This window comes from Schistocerca cancellata, chromosome 4 (assembly GCF_023864275.1).
Source record: "Schistocerca cancellata isolate TAMUIC-IGC-003103 chromosome 4, iqSchCanc2.1, whole genome shotgun sequence".
NCBI classification, from domain to species: Eukaryota; Metazoa; Arthropoda; class Insecta; order Orthoptera; family Acrididae; genus Schistocerca; species Schistocerca cancellata.
In genome coordinates, this window is record NC_064629.1 from 370,347,685 (window position 1) to 370,372,372 (window position 24,688).

At 40.0% G+C, this 24,688-nt stretch overlaps 1 protein-coding gene across 1 annotated transcript in view; it reads right to left on the reverse strand.

Moving 5' to 3' along the window:
- LOC126184206 (voltage-dependent calcium channel type A subunit alpha-1-like) overlaps nt 1–24,688 on the reverse strand; it is a 508,450-nt gene that overhangs the window by 212,133 nt on the left and 271,629 nt on the right. The window contains 4 exon segments of the mRNA XM_049926574.1: nt 5,641–5,830; nt 8,555–8,674; nt 16,236–16,342; nt 22,947–23,165. Of these exon segments, the coding sequence (XP_049782531.1) occupies nt 5,641–5,830; nt 8,555–8,674; nt 16,236–16,342; nt 22,947–23,165 (636 nt within the window).

Sequence of the window (24,688 nt, forward strand, 5' to 3'; positions counted from 1 at the left end):
CCCCAGACAGAGTACCTGTTTGTGCAAAATGGCATTTGTCCATACTAAACTTCAAACGTGCCGACCATAGTGTGTTAAAGACATCCTCCAAACATCTTACATGCTCCAGTAAATTCATTATGTTGGGGCTGGATGGTCTCGAGCCATTTAACAAAACATCTACAAGGAATAGGTATGTTCTCATGATCAGCAATCATATTTTTCAATTTTCAGCAATGATGCCGATGTCAGATTAATGAGCTAGTATCTTCATGCAGACTTTGGTACACAACCGGGTATTGAAGTTTGGGGTACCTGATACCTTTTGTTACATAACAGGGTATAATCTTTGTCTCAGATTTAATGAAACAACTATGCCATATGTTGAGTATACAGAAATTATGGACAAGTTCCATTTGGTCTGCAGACGAACTGGAGAACCAAACATGTGCACAAGACAAGTTACTACATTAATTCCAGGCAAGATGAATGGGCACCTATCTTCCCTATGTCCTGTGCTCCTATAATACAAAAGTCCATACTGCAACAGGCTTGTCACCATTTGAAGTGATGTATGGCAGTAAAATGCAATCTCCCTTTGATGTCTTGACACCTAAATTAGGGCCAGATGGCAAGGCAATAAGGAAGTTTGCCAGTAGAATAATGGAAGTTTGAGGAATGTACAAAAGGTGAACACAGAGGCACTAGAACACCAGGAACAGCTGACCAGACTTATTGACAAGCTGCCTCAGTATCATATGTGACAGTGTGTGATGGTCAAGAATTCCTATATGCCGAAGGGGAAAAACAAAGAAATTTTTAACTAAGTACAAGGGACCTTACCAGGTCATGGAAATGACCTTACCAGTCAGCATGAAGATGTAGTTCCCTACAAAAATGTCAGTCACATAAAGCAGTTTAAAGGAATGGCAGAGGGCATTCTGCAGTTATTGGTAGCCAACCAGGGAGAGAAAGTTGCAAGGGGTAAAAAGAAGGGACCTGTAGTTGGTGAGCAACGTAATGTGCATAACATCTCTGCTGATCCATTGTGGTTGTGGGACAGCAGCTGGTCAAATATTTAACAAAGAAATTCACCAAACAGCCATGCAAATTGAGAAATTATTTTATTTTGTTTCCACTACCAGTTTCAGCAATTCACTATGCTATTTTCAGGCCCCATATGCACCTTTCAAAAATTCTTGATATTGGCATACTGGGGCCATCTGTTTCTGGATGTCATGAATTCTCAGGTGCTTCCTTTGAAGACTTGACTGCAACTGCAAGGGACCTAAAAGTGGCATAGTGAATTGCTGAAACTAGTAGCAGAAATAAAATAATAACTTCTCAAGTTGCATACCTGTCAGGCGAATTTCTTTGTTAAATAATGTGCATGGTGTGCCACGTAGGTTAAGATTGCATAAGTAAGATGTAGGATTACAATGTGTTGGGTTTTTCCAGGTCAGTGTAGCAGGGAAGCACATATTTTTATTGACATAGGCATATTTGTTTGTCAGTTTTATTCATGTTATTATTGATATTACTTTTTAGTGTATTTTATGTTCTCAGAAGGAGGCAGGGGTGATAGAGTAATGTTGTCCTGCAGGTGGTGAATGTGTACGGGCATCCTGGGTGATGAGGGAATTGTCCTGCTATTGCTGTGGTTCATCAAGGGTGAGGCAGGGTGTGTAACAGTTGTTCAGGCTCTAGAATTGGGTATTGTGTCCTCAGGACAATTGAATGTGTGGCTTACTAGTCATAAATGAATGCTAAAAACAACAGTGGAGATATGTAGGCTGGTAAATGTCATCTCAGAACTGTATAAGGAAGCACAGGGGAATAATTTGTTTAGAGAGATTAAGGGAGAGTACCAGAGGATGCAGTTGTCACACTTGGTGCATGTGGTTCTGCAAGCCTGAAGTCAGTGGAAGAGGAGCTCGGTAAATGCTGGAGGAAAATTGTTAAAGACAATGTTTGGAACAGCAGATGACAAGGAAGTGCAGGAGTCAAATAGCACAATTGTTAAGATTCAGCAGATGGCAAGTTCTGTGAAGTATACTGTGGAGTGGCACATCTAACAGTTATCAAACATGGAACAAAGGGTGTTGAATAACATGACACTAGTAAGGGAATTGACAGCAGAAGTAACCTGATGTGCTACTGTAGTGCTGAATAGAGATTTGGAGAGAATACAGAAGCAACTGAGTGCACTGAACAACAAACTGAATATAGCAAGGTTGCAACATGGGCTTGTGGACCAATTTGGGAATGCTAGGAGTGAAGTGGGCAATTCAGGCCTGTATAGGTTACACCTAGAGAATCCATGATGGGATCATGTTGAGCAGAAAAGCAGTTTCCAGCAGAGTTACAACATATAGCCAAAATGTCTGAGGAAAATCTAGCACTTTTCCTCTGTATGGCTAGGGCAGAGGTGGAAACAGATGGTGTCCGGGTGCATATAGCAATCTATGTACCTGTTTCAGGGAGAAACTCAGAGTTTCAGAGCTGAACCATCCACCCACATCCAGTGAAATGGGGGATACTGCGGAAGTGGGTGTGGGTGAGGAAACAGGAAGTACTCCTACTTCCAAGGACAGGCAGACTTATCTGGTAAAGTCATGGGTAGAAATCCAAAGTGGTGCACAAGGGAAGGTTGTGATATTCCCATTTATGTACTGATATGCAAACATGTCAAGCTAGTTTGTTTCTGGGGGAAGTAGATGGGCCGAGTTGTGGGAAGGAGCTTCTGCCAGATAGAACTTGCTTCCAGAGAATAGGACCAGATTGGTTGTACTTAATATTCACACTAGAAACTGTATGATTGAATTGCTACAAAGGAGGAAGATCAGCAGGGTTGAGAAAACTCAGGCTTCGGGAACGTGCAATGATTATTAACGGCACGACTTGTGAGATAAATGGATGGACTTCCATCATCTGACTGCACACACCAGCTCAAATGTTATGACACTGTCATGTAATATGCTGTATTGGCCAGAAGGATTTCTGAGGGCAATGTCCATCCAAAATTTAACCTATTTAAACAACATGCTAAATCCAGAACTTGTGCAATGCTTGGACATATTAGTAGAGTCCTATCAAGGGAGAATTTTGGTGGAACAAATATGGCAGCCTGCAAAACATTTCCAGGAACAACAGCAGCACAAAGTATCAATAGTAAGTGTATCGGCTACCAGTTGTGGCATCGGCTGGGGAAGCAATTAGTTGTGGCATTGGCTGGGGAAGCAATTAGTTTTAAGAACATAAGTAGTATATACAAGTATAATAGTAGTTAGTTATGGGGGCAATACAAATGTCAGGGGAAGTTCTGTGTGTGAACACTACATTGTGACTTGTGGGGATTGTCCTCAATACATAAATTATTAGAGTTAAGATGGTTTAGTGGGAGCCCAGTATTACAGAATTGGGATGATTTTTTTCAGAAGGGAGGATGTATGCTGCACTGTGAATATTGGGGGATTCTTGAAAATGTTGTACAACTATGGCAAGAAGGTAGAAGTTAAGGGACCAATAGGCACATCGGGTAGTGGGTGCTGGCCATGTTGATATTAAGCAAATGGTTCTGTGAGGCAGGTTTACAACACTGCTCACAGAACAGAAAGCATGGCACTATAAACAAGTGTGGAGATGGGTGATGAGTAATCAGGCAGAACACAGGACAATGATGTGCTACGAAAATCCCACATGTTGCAATTAGCACAGTGCCTAGCAACCTGTATGTGAGGGATGAAGCAGGATAGGAAAAGCTACCATTATAATTATTAAGGAACACACCACACATCCCCTACAGAGGGATTAGGTCAGAAGCGTAGGAAAAGGAGTATAAATAAGGAAGCCCAAAGGCTCAAGGCAGGCTATCATGTCGCCATCGTGTCTGTCTGGAACCAGAAAGAATGATGAACTGTTTAAGTTGCAGGCCAACCATGATGACCATCTTGTGACAAATTTCAGCAGCCAGCTGGCCCTTTGAGTCAACCACCAAGCTCCACTGTACAGTCGTGCCATAGCCATGGCGAGGCAGATCCAAAACTTAATGATGCATGGGTGTGAGGAGCAGGGGGTGGCCAGCCTCTGCTCTCTGGATGTTGTCATCTGATGGACTGCAAGTGGGAGTCTGCAAGGGTGCCCTCTCCTAGCCTCCTGGGTCCAAGGCTGTCCTCAATCACTGGCTGAGCTATCGTGGATGGGCGTCTGGAACTGGTGAGACTCTACTACTACAACAGTTGCTGGCTGTCTCCCTTCAGTGATCTACATGGTAATCACGAGCAGCACTTGAGGGAAAAGCCAGCTGCGCTGTGTGGGCAGGCAACGAACATCTGGCTGAGCCAACACACACTGCCGGCCACATCATCAGATGAGGACAGATGCTGTTATGTCTGCAAGGATGGAGCAGCTGGTTGCCAGAGTAGCAGTGCTGGCATTTGCACTAACACATGTACACATGCCGCATTGCCGTTGCCTCGATCAGCAGAGGTACTGTGTATTCTTTGACAGAATAAAGTCAGTGCCAAACCTGCCTGTGTATCTCTGCATGCCCCAACATGATTCACCCCTCTCTCCCAAACCATATCTCTCAGTCATCCTGGTGCATTACACTCCCTGAGGCTGGTATGCCATAACAATTCTTATACAATAAATGGCTCACAACTAACAAACATGCCTTGATTCACTAGTCTCACAAGATTTTCTCCTATCAGGGAAAATATTTATATATCAGTGTATCTAAAATTCTACTGGAAAGCTTGTATTACAGATTATACACAAATAATTTAATCATGCTTACTTTTGTGCATAAGCAATATTGAGCCACTTTTATGCTAATTAATCATGTTCAGTTACTACAATTATCACAAAATTTCTATTTCAATGAAACTTCATGTACCTGAAAGTGGCTACACAAAAATATGAAGAGCAAATTGTTATGGTGTGATAGTGAGACTTCTCAGTTTGCCATTTCAGATACGACAATCTCAAATGAAATCTCTCAAACCACAGAAATGAATGTTCCTCCTGGCAGATGAAAATCGCAGAGCATACAAAAATCCTGGACTGCAGCAAACAGTTTTCTATTAGTTATGTCTTCTAAGGTGTTTCACAGGCTTACATAAGGTATTATAGGAGTCTCCAGTTATCACAGTAGAACTTAGGGAAAGCTACAACTAAATCTCACTCCAAAATACAGTTTTAATGAGTCAGAAACCTCAATACAAATCTTGAAATGTTCAACATACCAATGATTAATTCATATTTATGACTACTTTCTTCCATTATTTTGTGTTCAAAGCTAGTTCTGATTCCACACAATATGCTCATAACAAACTCTATGAACCACAGATATCAAGTATTGCCTTCAATGTTTTTCCTCCTCCATTAAATGGAAACAGCTAAGAAAAATCATTTAAACCAAGTGGAGGCCCAATGAACTTAACCTCCAACAGAAGTGTTCACAGTGAACAATTATAATGACAATGATTTTTCCAATAAAGGAAATAACTCATGTGAAGATCAAAAGATGAGACATACTTTATCTACAAAAGGCTCAGAGAATTTCTTTCAACAATAAAGTACATGTTGAGGCATCTAAACAAAATTATACCAAATGACTGCATGCGAAAATATGTGAAGTGTGATATTTAATATAAGTACCTTCAAAATCATTTCAATTGTGAACACACCAGTGAAAGCATAATCAAAATAATCCAAAATATGATTTCGGTTTGATTTTTCATCTACAGGATCTTCGGCAGCGAGAGCTATGCTACTTAAGCTGATGACTACCATTATGAAGAAGTCAAAATACTTCATGTTGACCACCCAGTGAGCACCGCGTCGAACTCTGAAACAAAATCAAATATAAGATTAACTGAATTTTCTGCTGGTGCTTGGAAGAATATGATAATAATATTAAAACAGAAAACACTTCTCAATGTTCTGAAAAATTTTGCAGAACATAGGGACATGTTTTCCTTTTTAATATTATAATAAAAAACAATAAATTGATATGATTGTTCTCCATGCACAATAAATGAATGAAACCTTTTATTATATTTATAAATATTTTACTTACATGTCTCTTTTAACTGAATAAGCAATAACATTATAACTTTGTTAAACTGTTGACTTATTATTTATTTACATTATATCTGCAAACTATTTTCAACTTTTTCAACTAATAATACATATTTTATCAGTTGATCAGGCTGAGAAATGCAGATGATATAATGAATGTGACTCATACTCCTACTTGCACTAATAATGCTATTATGTGCCCTACATGCAACCCAGTATAAAAGAGAGAGAGAGAGACAAAGAGAGAGAGAGAGAGAGAGAGAGAGAGAGAGAGAGAGAGGGAATTTAGCTAACAGACTATACACTCACTATTTCTCCCAAATCTGGCAACATCAAGACAATGAATGAATCAGAGATGAAATCCTTTTTTATTGTGGCTGTATAAATTCATCGGGAATTAAAACATAAATGACAGCATATGTGACAAACTTCTAATAAAGACTCCCAGTGGTTTTGTAAAGTTCTTAGTATAGTTTCGTAATATTTCACATACCGTACAGTAGTGATTTTCGTGAATTACATGTTTATATCCATTATGAACAATCATATTAACAGAGAAATGAAATGTGAAAGTCATTCACAATTTTATACTTGTAGTCAGGCAGTATGCAAGGAATTAGAATGAGCTACAGGGTTTGCATTGAAAGAAACACAGTACTTTGAAATAAATTTTGTTCAAAAGAAAAATGTGCACTCAATGAATCCATACAATTCTATTTCAGGGAAGAAATAAATTGTAATTTTGGCACACTAATGAAACAAAGAAATGACACTGAAATATAAGGCATTACTCTTCTGAACAGTTACAGTTTCCTACTCACAATGATTCATCAAAACAGAATGATATGTGCAGCAGGTGCACATAGCATGTTACTTAAGTTGATGTTAAGATCATGCAGAAATACAGAATGTCTGAGATAATTCTTTCAGAAACAGGCCACATAACAGGTGCTACAATAACTAAAGTTCCATGATGCCAGATAACTGCAAACATGATCACTCTTGTTTTGTCTTGGAAATGAGTTCATAATTACTTTATGGCCAAAAGGCATGCTTTTGGCTTTCATTTCATTATTTTATGTAAATTTACTCTTGTAAACAATTCAAGAAAGATCAGCATGCCATTAATTCCTGAAATCATTTCCTCTTCATTGTTTACCCCAGAAATAACAGGTGAATATTGTTAAATGTTAAATGAACTCTTTAAGTATAAATGATGGTATAAAAATAACTTGGTAACTAACACATACTCAAAAGTTATTCTAGTGTAACTGTGTGCAGAATGTGATTTGCTTATTTTCTACACAAAATGTTCAGTAACCAGGGACAAAATTATGTCAAATATTTTCCTCTACTTTGTAAAGGAGTATGTTGTATCAAACTTTTTGTGAAATCATAACTTTTAATTATAAGTTCAATTATGCTATGGTTCTAATAGTGCCTAATTAGATTTTGATTGTTGTATCATGCATAATGTGCAAAAAAGCATCACTTCTTTCAAACACCATAATTGTCTCCAATTGCAATGCATAAGTTTGAAATTTGACTCAAATGTGTCCACAATCTTCCTCTGTAATGGTCCAAAAGTGTGGCACCCTATGACATCACCTCAGGCTTGGTGACACTTCAAACAGCTAGGTGTCAACAGGTGCGAAACAAAGCCAAAGCTCAGAAGTTCATTGAGTCTTAGGTGGGTTAATGATGTCACATTGACACCAAATTTCACCACAATTGTGCCCAATGGCATCATGGATGTGTCACTTGTAGAGAAGTCCATCACACCCCATCTTACCAACATTTAACCTCATCTTTTGATGCCTCTGTGATGTATGTCAGAACTGTGAAACCCAGCAGTGAAATCATTTCTTTATGAGTGGCAACAGAAAACATTTGAGACCCACTGCTACTCAGAATTGATGCAGAAAGCCCTCAAGAGGTGGTATAAGGGTGTCAGTGGTACCATCCACTCCATTGGGACATTGATTTCCATGTAAATCATGACTGAAAACAACAGTCTGCAGACCAACGAGCAACACAGTGATGTTATTGACAACATTCAGCACTGCTGATTCAAGCATGCTCTAAGAACATCATGGTGCCTCTTATTATTATATATTCTATATAAATGGATGGTAGCATATTCACCTTTTCATTGTTTGTATTTCCCTCACAATCTTCCATAATTAAACAAATTAGTTCCATATATTAATAAAATCTTCAAATACCAAGTCTTACAAGCATTCCAATGATCTACATCCAAATGCTCAATTATGTAATAACATATGTATCATCTATTTGTAAGTGCAGAACCAGATTTGTGTGTAATTACAACACAGTATTCTCAAGAGTTTGTGTAAATTTTGTTTTTTTATGTAGATACATTTGAGAATACTTGTACAGATTCACTGTAGACTTAAAATGAAAATCCAATGTTAAATATCATTTTAAACTGTCTTTGTTAGAATTTATGGAATTTCTGCTGTATGCTTACGGATTGGTTGGGGAAAAAATAAACATTGACGAATATGGCAGCATTGGCTTTGGACCAGTCATATCTTCATCCTCCTCCTTCTTATCTTCTTCTTTCTTATTGTTATTGCTCTTCCCTTTACTGTAAACAAAAGCATGTAGTATATAACAAAGTAGAGACATTTCATAATGAGGAAGTTAAGCATACAGCTAGAGAGGCTACACTGTGAAATATACATCTTTGAATATGCAATTACATGTAACATCACACAGATAACAACTTATTCCCTAAAAATTAAACAATAAATTCCTTTAAAAAATTAGAAAAGAAAAGGAGTAGTCCAGCCAATGAAGTCCAATAAATGTCATCTGGGGGAAAACATTCATGCAGTCACAAATTTTTGTACAGTGGTAAGGGGAATATCATGAACAATGTGTTAAAAATTTTGCCTGGTGGGGTGTGAATGAGTGTGTGGGAGTGGGGCATGTAAAGACAACTTTTACAGGTTCTCTTGAATATCTTGAAAACTGTAGCTTCTAGCAAAAATGTTTTCCTGCTTTAAAAGTAAACTGCATTAAGTTTCCTACAAAAAAAAAATAAATAAAAAAATCCTAGGCATTTTTTCTTTAGGACTAACAGCTTCCACATTTCGGGGAGGGGGGGGGGGTAGATGATAGATAATTAAAAATAGTGGTTTAATTGTATAAAATTGATGTTTACTGTGAAACAAAGTGGGATACAAACAAATATTAAATGTGTGCACCACACCTAAGTGCAGTAGAACCATATTAAGGGATAAATTTTGTTCTGGGGATGTAACAGGGTGGAAAGGCAGCAGTGGACGTGAGACGCATGAAGAAAGAATTGTTGCCACATTGTTGTGGCTGTGCACTTCTCTCCTTCATTGGTGTACAAAAAGAAGATTGAGCAGCCAATTCCCCATTCTCTCTATCACATTACATCACAAAAAGCAACTACAGGGTATTCCATAGAGTTATACTGACCCTTCCACAGTTCCCCTTATGAATCGCTGGCAACACAGTGCACAGAACTCCTGGTGGTGAGGTGTTTATTTTGTGCCAAGAGTGTTAACACTATGTTGAATACAGATATGAGTTAATAATAATACAAATGCAACAAAACTGTATGGACAGATGTAAATGTCTGAACACTGTCCTACAATGTTAGTGGGGAAATTGGTTCTTAGTCATTCTGTACAGCAGTTGTAGATTACTTCTCAGAAAAGTGACTTCCTCCACCAAAAGCAGTGGTCAATTTGAAGTTTACAAACAATCTCTTCCACTCAGAAATTGCCAGCACATACACAGTATATATTGCAAGGTTTGTGTCAGTATATCTGCTGGAATAGGCCTGGTCATGTTACAATATAGATCAGTAATCTGCTGTAATGCATTGTTTGACATGTGTTGGAATATGTGAAGTTCCGTGACACCTGAGTGGCCTACTTCTGTTCCATAGAGAGCCAATTTAAGCCTCGGGGTCTCTTCACATGTTGGAAGATTGAGGCTGGGGGTGATGCATTTGATATTTTCCAGCTGCAAAAAATATTCCAGCCACTGATAGGGGCGACAATGAAATCAACATTTTCAAATACATATTGATAGCACGTAAAACTTGGGACAGGTTTGTAAGTGTGGTAGACAGCTGAGAGCTCCAGCTGTTGAGATTTGTTACATAACAGCTCTTTTAAACAACTGCAAATAAATATTTATTTAATAAACCAAAAATAACTCCACTATACGAAAACAAGCTCAGTGACATTATTTTGTCTACTCTCACGAGAAACTTGGACAGGAAATGCTGGGCAGGTATGCTCTGTATCTAAATTAAAAAGCTGCACTCATGGTGAGAGTAGTTGCCTTTCCCATAAGAACATTACAGGTGCTGTACAGGGTGATTAAGAATCAATTTCCCCACTACCACTGTACATCAGTGTGCACAGATTTACACAGATAGTGTTCTGAGGCATTTCCTGCGATAGTATTATTAGTAATTCATATCAGTGATCCATACAGTGTTCACATACTTCATGAAAATAAACACCACTGGGCATGTCTGCACACTGCTGTCACCAGTAATTCAAGAGACGAGATGCAGATTGCAGATATTTGTGAAATATTGCGTAGTCACTTTTTGTGCCACAGTGCAATAGCAAGAATGGAGAACTGCCTGCTCATTCTTCAATTTGCAGACCTATCAAGGAGAGGAAGAGCATGACCACAATACAGCAACCTCCATTCCTTTGTGCTTCTAAGCTACTCCCCCCACCTTTCCACCCCATTACATCCCAGAACACAAAACATCCTTAATTTCTGGTTCTACAGCACTTAAATGCAAAACAAACACCTAATGAATGCTCTTCATCCACATTATTTAACAATATACATTAATTTTAAACCATCAAAATAGTATTTTTAATAATCTGTGATTTTTCCAACTGCTGCAACAAGGAAACAAAAAAAGTAGTTTAATTTTGTAATGGGAAAAATGTTCACTAGACGCTGCATTTTCAAGTTACTCGAAAAAAGAAGTTACCTCTGAACACCCCCCCCCCCCCCCCTCCCCGCCACCACCATCAATCCCATGCTCAGACCCCACCCATCATCCTTTTGAATACGTTATTCATTGCATTTCCCCATGTAACTATATAAAGATTTGAAGCCACACAAATTTTCCCTCTAATTTTGCTTGATTGACTGGACTAGAAAGACACATAACAAAAATACATTTATATTGGTTTCAATTGTTTCACTTTTTCAGAATATTTCAGCTAGAGAATGTTCAGTTTATTAAAATCAGATACACTTCGCCACTGAGTAGGGCAGACGTGTGATATCTGTGTCACATATGGAAACATGACAATTTTTGTTGATATCAAATTACATATACACTGACAAGCCAAAGAAACTGGTACACCTGCCTAATATTGTGTAGGGACCCTCCGACCACGCAGAAATGCTGCAGCACAATGTGGCATGGACTCGACTAATGTCTGAAGTAGTGCTGGAGGGAAATGACACCATGAATGCTGTAGGGCTGTCCACATATCCATAAGAATATGAGCAGGTGGAGATCTCTTCTGATCAGCACATTGCAATGCATCCCAGATCTGCTCAATAATGTTCATGTCTGGGGAGTCTGGTGGCCAGTTGAAGTGTTTAAACACAGAAGAGTGTTCCTGGAACCACTCTGTAGCAATTATGGATGTTTGGGATGTCACATTGGCCTCCTGGAATTGCCCAAGTCCATCAGAATGCACAATGAACATGAATGGATGCAAGTGATCAGACAGAATGCTTACGTACATGTCACCTGTCAGAGTCATATCTATATGTGTCAGGGGTCCCACATCACTCCAACTGTACATGCCCCACACAATTACAGAGCTTCCACCAGCTTGAACAGTCCCCTGCTGACATGCAGGGTCTACGGATTCATGAGGTTGTCTCCATACCCATACACGTCCATCCGCTCAATACAATTTGAAATGAGACCCGTCTGATCAGGCAACATGTTTCCAGTCAACAGTCAAATGTTGGTGTTGGTGGGTCCAGGCAAGGTGTAAAGCTTTGTGACGTGCAGTCATCAAGGGTACACAAGTGGGCCTTCGGCTCCAAAAGCCCGTATCAATGATGTTTCATTGAATGATTCGCACAATGACACTTGTTGATGGCCCAGCAATGAAATCTGTAGCAATTTGTGAAAGGCTTGCACTTCTGTCATGTTGAATGATTCTCTTCAGTTGTAATTGGTCCTGTTCTTGCAGGATCTTTTTCTGGCCGTAGTAATGTCGAGAATTGATGCTTTACTGGATTCCTGATATTAATGGTACACTCATGAAATAGTCTTGTAGGAAAATCCCCACTTCTTCGCTACCTTGGAGATGGTGTGTCCCATCTCTCATGCACCAATTATAACACCACATCCACTTTAGCAAGAGTAATCAATCTAACAACTGCGCAGACACTTATTGTCTTATGTAGGCACTGCCAACCACAGCACCGTATTCTGCTTGTTTATGTATCTCTGTATTTGAATATGCATGCCTATACCAGTTTCTTTGGTGCTTCAGTGTAGGTTATTAGTAGATGATTCATATCATAATATTGTCGCAGAAGAAGCTGAGTGGCACTGTGGTGTAGTGGTTATGATACTAAACTGTTGCATGGAGGGTCGTGAGTTCAAAACTCACCTGGACTGTACAATTTTAATTTGTATATTCAGTTTGAGTACATTCTAGAAGTACCCACAAACGTCAAGAATCATTGTCCTGGAATGTCCTGTAGCTGTATATATACTGTATGTGTTCTGGCAGGAGGCAGTTCGCTCCGCACTCTTTATGTGCAAGTGCTGAATAAACCTTCGTTAAGTGAAGTTATTGTTCATCACTCATCTATTTACATACATGACATTATTCTGGTGCAGATGCTGGGTATTGGAACTTGTGATAGCACAAATTATCGACGACACATTGGCTCCCATCAGGCCATGACAGAGCCACCATTTACGTGGCGAGAAACCCAAGTTCAAGCCATATTCAACAGATTGCAATCTATCAGAGACAGAAGAAGAAGAGGACATTACGATGACAGCAACTGTGTGCCACCACACGAGACATCCTTCCGGGTTCTCTGGTGATGATGGCCAAGATCCACACAAGTGGCTGAAGGTATATGGGCGTATAGCCAAATTTAACGAATAGAATGACACCGTGTGTTTGGCTAATGTATTTTTCTACTTGGAGGGCACTGCCAAGCAATGGTATGAGAACAATGAAGAGAATTTCACGAGCTGGGAAGTATTCCAGGTGGAACTGAGCAAGTATTTTGGAGACACCCAATGACAGAAGTACAAGGCTGAAGATAAATTAAAGTGCAGGCACAGCATCCAGGAGAAACTACAGCATCCTACATTCAAGACATCTTGGAGCTGTGTAAAATAGTGGATCCTAGAATGAAGGAGGAAGATAAGGTTGCACATCTCATGAAGGGTGTTGCTGAGGACATGTATCAAGCTCTACTCCTGAAGGATGTTTTGACAGCAGACGACTTCATAAAATGGTACCAGCATATCGAGACAATGCGTCAAAAAAAGAATTACATGCAAGAAGTCTGAGCGGCTTCCAAATGTTGTATCGATGTCTGTGATGGAGGAAGCAACTGATTCACAAGTGTTCTTTGTCACATAGTAAGAGAGGAAGTTCAGAAGGCACTTGGATTACATAGCGAGCAAAAAACTGAGACACTTCAAGAGGTAATAAGGGAGGAAGTGGAAAAGACATTGAATCCAATCTCTCATCTTTCATTTTGCCTTAAAATGGTGAAAAAGTTGAGACCCAGGTGGAGTTATGTTCCTACAATGCCGTATGAGGAACCTGTTTGGACACCGAGGAAGACTGATGTCTGGAGGAGCCTGGATAACCAACCAGTGTGTTTCCACTGTGAATGACCGGGACATGGGGTGTGCTATTGTTGATAAAGGTGGAGGATATTTGATGACTCCTGTGCTGGAAGACAGCAGAACGAACTTAGCCGATGCCAACTCCAGGACTACAAAGATGAACAAGAAGATGTGAGTGCAGGATGACGTAGGTCACCATCACTGCAAGCTAGCCGCTGGAGAGGACGCTACCCAACATGCCAATCAAAGTCTCCCTCACTGTTTAGAAGCTCCAACCGATCACCTAGCTGCCACAACCTGGAAAACTAAAGGGTGTGACCTTCCTTGGAGGTGAGGCCACCGAAGAGAAAAATCCTCCGCTGTCGGTCACTACAAAAATGATAGGGAACTACGTCAATATCCTTGTGGACAGCTGACCAGCCCAAGCTCTTGTGGACTCTGGAGCATCATATTCAGTCACTTCAGAGAAGTACCATCACCAGTTGCAGAAAACCGTATTCGTTGACAGCAAAATATCTCTGCTGAAGGTGCCTAATGGGAAATATTTAAAACCTACAAGAATATGTACCATTCATGTGGGTATAAGTGGCCATACACAGCCCTTAGAATTCATTGTCTTACAAGAGTGTAGTCATGACGTCATTCTTGGATGGGACTTTTCGAAAGCTTCTCAGGCAATTATAGATTGTGGTCACTCGAAGATTACGCTAGACAAGATGAGATACTGTGGACAGGAAGATGTGCATCTGCCATGCAACCCATGGATCTTGTAGTGGAATATAAGAGAAGCATACAACTGAAGAATAACTTGGTCATCCCAGCCTCTGTCGTCTCATTTAAGAACAGATTGGGTGAATTGTGGGTAGTTAACTGTCACCGAGAACCACAGATCCTTCCAAGATGCATGTGCATAGCAAATGCTGAGTCGTTAATTGAAGAACAGCTGAGCATCATAGAAACCTCCCATGGTGAGTCTCTGGGTGAAATTAGCGCTACCACTACGAGACAAGATCTTCTAGCTTGACTATCACCAGATCTCACTAAGGAACAACAGAAGAAGCTACTTACCATTCTTCAAGAGCTCTCTGCATGCTTCAATCCAAAGGTGAAGAGCAAATTAGACAAATCAACAGTGAAGCACCAGATTAGCAGCAGAGACCATCAACCAATAAGCCAGAGAGCATACCGTGTGTCAGCAAGGAATGTCGAATAATTCACAACGAGGTAGAGAAAATGATGAAGAATGACATCATTTAGCCTTCGCAGAGCCCATGATTATCACCAGTGGTCCTCGACAGGAAGAAAGATGGCAGGTAGCACTTTTGTATTGATTACACGAAGCTTAATAATACATTAAAGAGTACATTTACCCTCTTCCACGAATTGACGATACACTAGATTGTCTGAAGGGGGCTAAGTTTTTCTCAACCATGAACATGTACTCAGGATACTGTCAAATCGGAGTAGATGAGGCTGATTGTGAGAAAACTGCATTCATCACCCCTGAGGTCCTGTATGAGTTTAAGGTAATGCCATTTGGTTTGTGTAATGCACCAGCAATTTTTGAATGGATGATACATTATCTTCTAAGGCACCTGAAATGGATGATATGTCTTTGTTATTTAGATGACATTAAAGTGTTCTCAGAGACATTTGATGAACATATAAAATGACTGAGGGCCATTTTTAAGTGTCTCCAACAGGTGGACTGAAATTTAATCCAAGAAAGTGTCTCTTTGGAGCAAAAGAAATCAAAATATTTGGACACCTTGTGCCAAATGAAGGTGTGTGGCCAGACCCAGAAAAGGTGAGATTTATAACAGAATTTCCTATTCCTAAAGGTATTAGAGATGTGAGAAGCTTCCTTGGTTTATGTTCTTATTACCATCATTTTATCAAAGACTTTGGTGTCAAAGCCAGGCCACTCCAAGAGTTGTTAAAAGCTGATACTAAATTTATCTGGGATGGAGCTCAACAAGATTCTTTTGATGTGCTGCAAAAAGCTCTGACAACTGATCCTGTACTTGGTCTGTATGATGAGAAAGCGCCTACAGAACTACACACAGATGCCAGTGGGTATGGGATCGATGCTGTTCTGGTGCAAATTTCTGATGGAAAAGAGAAGGTTATAGCCTGTACGTCTAGGACATTTACAAAAGCTGACAGAAACTACTCAACTACAGAAAGAGACTGTCCTACTATGATCTGGGTCATGTGCAACTCACTTTATTTAAGACAGTGTGACTAACAGCCAACGTACTTTGATGCATTAAGAACTTACAAATTGTGCGTTGGTGAGGGCGGGCATATTTCAACTTTTGGAGGTGAACTACACCCGCCCATTAACTGCAGAGCTTCCATCTCCTTGTGCAGTTCTTCTTGCTGTTTCTGGAAGAGAAAATATTTCAAAATTTGAATCACATCCATCAAAATATCCTAAACAAAAAACAATATCTATGTTAACACTCACATCCCAAAACTGCTTAAAGGCTCTTTTACAACACTTTTTTTTTAATTGATATCAAAATGCCTTTCATGCATAAGCTCTAACAACAGTAATGGACATCTTTGATACCCATAAATAATAGCTACAGAGCTGAAGCTGATTCATGAGTTATGTGATACTTAAATGTTATAAGAAAAGATAAACAAAGAACTGTACTCAGAGTAAAATAAGTAACATACGAAACTTATACAGGGCAGAACGTTGTAGGAAAGCTCTTGTAGAATGTAAATACTTTATGATTAAAGGAGACCATTCACCAAAAATCAGAAGTGGTTAGTTGTCGATAGGCACACTAAAGAAATACGACTTGCTTGCTTTCTTGGCCCACAAACAGGTTAGCATAGGAGTGTGCCATGGGAGTGTCCATGACTGTGCCATGGACTTGTTTATGGGCCATCTAGAGGAAACCTTCCTAACCACCAAAAAATCTCAACACCTAGAGTGGCTCAGGTTCATTGATGATATCTTCATGACCCGGACTCATGGCCAAGGCACCTTATCCACATTCCTTCACAACCTCAATACTTCTCCTCCCATCTGCTTCACTTGTTTCTTCTCTATTCAATGCACCACCTTTCTGGACATTGACCTCCACCTCTCTAATGGCTTCATGCACACCTGTTGACATTAAACTGACCCCTCTCTTCTTTTCTTTTTTTTTTTTTTTTTTTTTAAATTATCGTACGACATTGTTGGCCGGGAGACCCCATGCGGGGTGTTCAGCTGCCAAAATTGCAAGTCCTTTTTAGCTGACGCCACTTTGGCAACTTGCGAGTCAATGATGATGAAAGGCACACAATACCCAGTCATCACGAGGCAGAGAAAATCCCTGACCCCACCAGGAATTGAACCCAGGACCCTGTGCGCAGGAAGCGAGAACGCTACTGAAAGACCATGAGCTGCGGACTTACTGACCCCTCTAATGGCTCCATTCATACCTGTCAACATGAAACCCACTAACCAGCAACAGTACCTGCAGTTCAACAGTTGCCATCCCTTCCACAACAAAAAATCCCTCCTATACAGCCTAGCTACCCATGGATGACATATCTGCAGTTACATGAACTCACTTGTCCAGTAGACTGAAGGCCTCTCACAGACAGGCAATACCCTTCAAACCTAGCCCACAAACAGATTTTCCATGCCACATCTTCAAACACCCCTAATCCTTCCACTGCTCCCAAGAATCAGCCACTAAGAAGTGCCACCCTCTTCATCCAGTATCACCCTGGACTAGAACAACTGAACCTTATCCTTTGCCAGCTCAGATTAACTCTCACTGTGTCCTGAAATGAGGGACATCCTACCCAAGACTCTCTCCCACCCCTCCTAAAGTGGTGTTCCATTGCACATCCAACCTACACAATATCCTAGTCCATCCCTACCCCACTCCCACTCCCAACCACTTGCTTTGGCAGATCAAGGTGCAACACCTGCCCAATCCACCCACCTAACACCTCCTACTCCAGCCCTGTCACAGGCTCATCCTACTCCATCAGAGGCTGGGCTACCTATGAAAGCAGCAATGTCATATATCAACTCTGCTGCAAACACTACACAGCCTTTTATGTTGGTGTGATTACCAACCAGCTGTCCACAAGGATGAATGGCCACTGCCAAGCCGTTTTCAAGAACAAAACTGACCATCTGGTGGCACAACATGCAGTTCAGTTTGAAAGGCATGCCATCTGGATCCTTCCCTCCACAACCAACTTCTCTAAACTATATAGATGGGAGTTATCCTCACAGTACATCCTCCATTCTCATAACAATCCTGGCCAAAATCTCAGGTACCCCACTGTCCCTGCACCCTCCACCTAAACCTAACAGTTTCCTCTATGCTGTCACCCCCTCCCAATTCCTGTCCCAGGTCACCCTCAGCATGTGCCCCTTCCCACCTTCCTTTACAATCATGCCAGCCCAAATATCTGCCACCCTTCCCTTCCGCATTCTTAGCCTGCAAACCAGCCATCTTCTTCTGTGTGTACACGTGTGTGTGTGTGTGTGTGTGTGTGTGTGTGTGTGTGTGTGTGTGTGTGTGTGTGTACTCTAGTTCATCGAAGTATAACTCCTAAAGCTAGCAAGCTTTCTTTCCTTCGTGTGTGCCTATAGACAACTCAATACTTCTGCTTTTCAATGAGTGGTCTCCTTACATAGGCCTGAGAAAGGAAAGCCAGGAAAATGGAAACAGAAATCATAGGAGACAAGGAAAATCAATAATCTGTCTTGTATTCATAACAATGATGTTCTGTTTTAAAGAATTACTGTGGCACTCAAAGTGCTTCTGAGCATTCTTTGAAAATAAAGATTTTTTTTAAAAAAATAAGTGTTTGATAAAATCACTTCAAATGTTTAAGGAGACAAAAAAATTTTTTTCATATGTCTCTGAATAAAAAAAGAAAAGTAAGGCAATTATTATAGTAGACTATACAGCTTTTGTGTGATTTTAAGGAGCACATAATGCAGTCCAGTTAGTCATATATGTATGTCTCTCTCATAAAACAAAATTTAAAATGATTTTCCTAAAAGTTATTGTCACACTTTGTGAAAGATAGAAAATATTTTAGTTCTTCTCTTACTACAAAGCATCACAAATTTGCACAATCTCATATTACTGTTTTCAGCTTGTTTCAGTTTTTCTTTCATTTTCAGGCTATAGATAGCCCAGGGCATGTATGCACAAAGTTTCTCAATGGCCTCCACCATATAATTGCCTCAGCTTTAGACACCTGCTCTACTCCATTACTGCAGACAGTAGTTATAGAAATTTGACTTGGACATATATTTCTCATTTTTTATAAAACCCAAGACCTCTAGTTTAAATCTGTAAGTTTTAAAATAGTTATAAACTTCAATTTCTTAATTCTACTCACTCATTTCTTTATTTCAGGCTTAAGTTCTTATCTCAACCACCAACAGTGGCTTGCTGCTAAGTGCAAGTTTTCTACGTTCAGCTGCATTGAACTTCAACTTCATAATTCTTCACTGATTCTTTGAAAGTATTCCATGAAACCAAACACTTTTATAACTAAGCAACTTTCAGTGTGTCAGCTGGTAGTACAAAGGAAAAGTGCAAAACATGCATTATCCAAACATCAGTCATCATAAGTACCCATAAGACAGAGCATTTGCCTCCCACAGCCTTGAATCTGATCTGAAGTACTGAGTTTTTATTCATTACAGATTTCGTGTACTCATCTAGAAGTGATTTCCTATGATTCTGCTAAATCTCAGATATCTATATAATTTAGATCTAGTCTTGAGTCATGACATGTCTCAAAATTTACCAACACATTTATATCAAAAATGGCTTGTTTCTGATATGGTCCCGCTTCTGGTATGGCAGGATATGCCTATGGCAGGGCAGGACGAATTGTGCTGCAAGGGTGCATAGGTCCATTCTTGAACTTGGGTCTTCCAAAGGGCTATGACCTATGTGACAAGGAGTTGCAATTAAGTGTAGGGTCAGAATGGACCTTGATATTTCATAGATTGAGAGGGCAGTGGAATATGGAAAAGGTGGGAAGGGTGTTCTTTATTTCAGGGATGTTGGAGGATGTGGTTTAGTTTTTCCAGTCTAGGATGATATTTGGTAATAATGGAACAGATCTTCTGTAGCTGGTACATGGGGGGGGGGGGGGTTTGGAGAATTTGGAGCACATGTAGATATACATGGAAGATGTTCATGAACAGGGTTTGAAGGTTGGTGCTTGTCTGTGAAGGGCTTCAGCATAATGGGAAAGGGACTGCTTATTACTGCAGATGTGCTGTTTAAGGTACATGAGAGAAACTTCTTAGGCTTTTTATTTATCTATCAAAGTGGAAGTATTGTTGACAGTTGGAGGCTTTAAATGGATGGAGGTCCCTATGGAGCCATCAGAGAGGTGGAGGTCAATATCAAGAAATTTGGCACACTGAGCTAGTGACGACCAAGTGAAGGAGATAGGACACAGTAGATAGGAGATCATCAGTTAACCTGCACAACACCAGGGGTTTAGGATCATGCATGGCTAGGAGGATTTCCTCCAGGTCACCCACACGGGCTGACATATAAGGTGCCATGACTGTGAAGCAGATTTGTTAATATATCTTCCCCTCATAGGAAAAGTAGTTGTGATTTAGGATATAAGTGGTAACATGCATTAGGAATGAGGTGGTTATTGTGGAATGAGCATGATCTTGGGTGTGGTAGTGCTTAGTGTCTGATGGTTCGAGGCCACGCACATGGGGATGTTGGTATATAGGTAGGTAGCGTCAACAGCGACATGCCAAGGAACCATGTTGTAATGTAGTGGGGACAATGGAGAGGCAATGAAGGAAGTGGTTCATGCCCATTTAACACTCAAATATCCCCCACCCCCACCCACCCCAAAAACGTGTTGGCCAACTAGAGCTGAGGTTCTTTCAGTGGAGCACAGTAATCAGCTACAATGGGATGTCCAGGGTGGCCTAGTGCAGAGTACTACAAGGGACATTTACAACATAGTAAAGAAGTATGTTCTCAGTGTTAATGCCATACAGCATATGAAGGCTGAAACAGTGCAGGCTGTATCCATCAACAAATAGCTTTTGCTCATATTCAAACCAAAATAATGGATTTAAGGGACACAGAAATCAAATATAGATAGTGTTATTCTGAAAAAATTATAATATTTCAAACCTGTATTGGGAACTTCCTAACTCAGTTTTCAGTTTAGAAGTAAATTCTCTTTTTTACCAGTAGAGAATTAAGTGAGAAACAGTGCAAAGTGGGCAGCCCGTGTCTGTTGTGAATAAAGACCATCAGTTCATTTTGCAGCTTATTAAAAAGTAGGCACATGACTAGGTACATAGGAAGAAGGGATGGATTAGTGTTGCAAACTGGAACACATACCTGCCTTTCCCCATTTAACACCCAAATATACCCACCCCCCACCCCCACCCACCCCCAAAAAAGAAAAATGCTACTAGAAATAACACTGATATGAGCAATGGAATCAATAATTTGTCATATTTCATGATAATATCTTCTTATTGTTCTGAAAAGATAAACTTATGGGAAGGTTGTTTGCTTTATTGTTCACTATCCAGTGCATCCACAGTTAACATGTCAAATAAACCAAGTTGGTCACAGAAGAAATGATTTTGTCATGCAAAGGAGTCTTGAAAATTACTTATGATATGTGGATTTATTTATTGATTTATTTAAATTGACAAGACTATGACCAGCAGGCCCATTCTTACACCTAACTAGGAATTATATTTATTTTATATTACATATATTACAATAGGTATGTTAAAAGTTACATCTAATATAGAACATTACATTTAGAAATTATAGTAGTGTAGGCAAAACCACACAATTGACATTCTTTTGCGATAAATGCGATAATAAATACAGATTATGGGAAGGTAAATTTAAACTAAGAGTGCTAGCAGCAATGGACATGAAAGAAAGAAGGGAGAGAAAGTGGAATGAGATAACACACAAACCTCCTGTTGAAACACAGCACTTGGAATGCGCCAAAGGACACAAATTGCTTAGGTCCCTGTAACTTCCCTGGTGCAGCTACTACTAACAGTTTGGAATCTATAAAATTTCCATGAAACCAAATAGAATCACAGACCATAAAGTCCATTATAATGTTGGCTAATCTATTCTGGGATGTAATGCCTACCTCTATAGCAGCTTTTACCTACCTGCACAACAATGTGGGTTAAATTGAAGTTATTCATTTGACAAGATGGATAGTTGCCAATTGGTACCATCAATGTCTCTATTAACAAGCCCACAGTACCTGAGGGGGGGGGGTCTTTATTTTGTCATGAACATGAAGTATATGCTGCTCAAAATATTGTGCATTTCAGTTTACAGCACAGGTGACATGGACATGCTATGGGAGCAGACAGCCGGCCGGAGTGGCCGGGCGGTTCTAGGCGCTACAGTCTGGAACTGCGCAACCGCTACGGTCACAGGTTCGAATCCTGCCTCGGGCATGGATGTGTGTGATGTCCTTAGGTTAGTTAGGTTTAAGTAGTTCTAAGTTGTAGGGGACTGATGACCTCAGACGTTAAGTCCCATAGTGCTCAGAGCCATTTGAACCATTTGGAGCAGACAACTTGTCACGCTTTTAGCACACTGTGTCAACATCTGAACACACAACTCTGGCCAAACAGGCCTTGAAAGGCCCAATGCTACTGACCAACATCTGTGTTATCCTCAGCTGACAGGCATCACTGGATGTGTATCTGGAGGGGCATGTGGTCAGCACACTGCTCTCCCAGCCACTGTCAGTTTTCATGACCAGGGCCACTACTTCTGAATCAAGTAGCTCCTCAATTGGCCTCACAAGGGCATTTGAACACATGAACCTCTACAATCTATTGTTGCCACGTGTGTGAGGTACTGTCACACTACAATACGTACAAAGTAAACCTATACACTTCATGAAATTTGTTACAACTACACTGTTTTTCCATCACCACAGATATGTTAAGAGTTCTTACCTCTTTATCTTCCTCTTCTTGCTCTTCTTCTGCTGCAGTCAGTTCTTGTGCATTGGCCAGATTGTCAACAGCAATGGCCAAGAACACATTCAGCAGTGTATAGTTTCCGAACAGAACCAAAATGATAAAATAAAGTGAGTAGATCATACCACCACTATTTCCACCCTGAGAACGAATTCCTTGATACATCACTTCATTCCAGTCCTCACCAGTAAGAATCTGGAATGTAAATTAGTCTAATTGTAAGTATCATCCAGAGATGATATGAAAACAGATTAGTTTCCTTACAGCATATTTTTTCAATAATTAATTTTTAGCATTTTGTCTTCAGAAATAAACATATGCTATTGTCAAAAAATAAATTAATAAGTATCATCAAATATCAGCAGTTTAATTATTGATAAAAATAAATAAGTGTGTGCTATTTACTAAGGTTCAAAGTATAAAATTCTCTTAGAATTATTTTTCTGAAGTGAGCTTAAATCAATGGTTCAGGCAGAATGCAAGATATGACAGCATATCAAAAATAAAATACAGAAACTTACATGATATAACACTACACTGTTACAGAAACTTTTAATCATTTAAGAATATGCACAGATTGACTACATAAAATGTGCCAAACAGTTTTCAATGTTACCACAAAAGACACTTAATTCTGTTTCATTTTTAGTTTACCTCTGCACTTCTGTTATCTAGAATATGATATTTCACATATCATTCTACTTCAATTATAATATTTTCATATTGGAAAATGTTGTAGATTTAGTCTCGTATGACCCTTATTATACAGGGTGTTACAAAAAGGTACAGCCAAACTTTCAGGAAACATTCCTCACACACAAATAAGAAAAAGATTTATGTGAACATGTGTCCAGAAATGCTTAATTTCCGTGTTAGAGCTCATTTTAGTTTCGTCAGTATGTACTGTACTTCCTCGATTCACCGCCAGTTGGCCCAATTGAAGGAAGGTAATGTTGACTTCGGTGCTTGTGTTGACACGCGACTCATTGCTTTACAGTACTAGCATCAAGCACATCAGTAGTTAGTATTCATCACGAACGTGGTTTTGCAGTCAGTGCAATGTTCACAAATGCGGAGTTGGCAGATGCCCATTTGATGTATGGATTAGCACGGGGCAATAGCCGTGGCGCGGTATGGTTTTATTGAGACAGATTTCCAGAATGAAGGTGTCCCGACAGGAAGACGTTCGAAGCAATTGATCAGCGTCTTAGGGAGCATGGAACATTCCAGCCTATGACTCATGACTGGGGAAGACCTAGAACGATGAGGACACCTGCAATGGATGAGGCAATTCTTCGTGCAGTTGACGATAACCCTAATGTCAGCATCACAGAAGTTGCTGCTGTACAAGGTAACGTTGACCATGTCACTGTATGGAGAGTGCTACGGGAGAACCAGTTGTTTCTGTACCATGCACAGCGTGTGCAGGCACTATCAGCAGCTGACTGGCCTCCACGGGTACACTTCTGCGAATGGTTCATCCAACATTGTGTCAATCCCCATTTCAGTGCAAGTGTTCTATTTACGGATGAGGCTTCATTCCAACGTGATCAAATTGTAAATTTTCACAATCAACATGTGTGGGCTGACAAAAATCCACACACAGTTGTGCAATCACGTCATCAACACAGATTTTCTGTGAACGTTTGGGCAGGCATTGTTGGTGATGTCTTGATTGGGACTCCATGTTCTTCCACCTACACTCAATGGAGCACGTT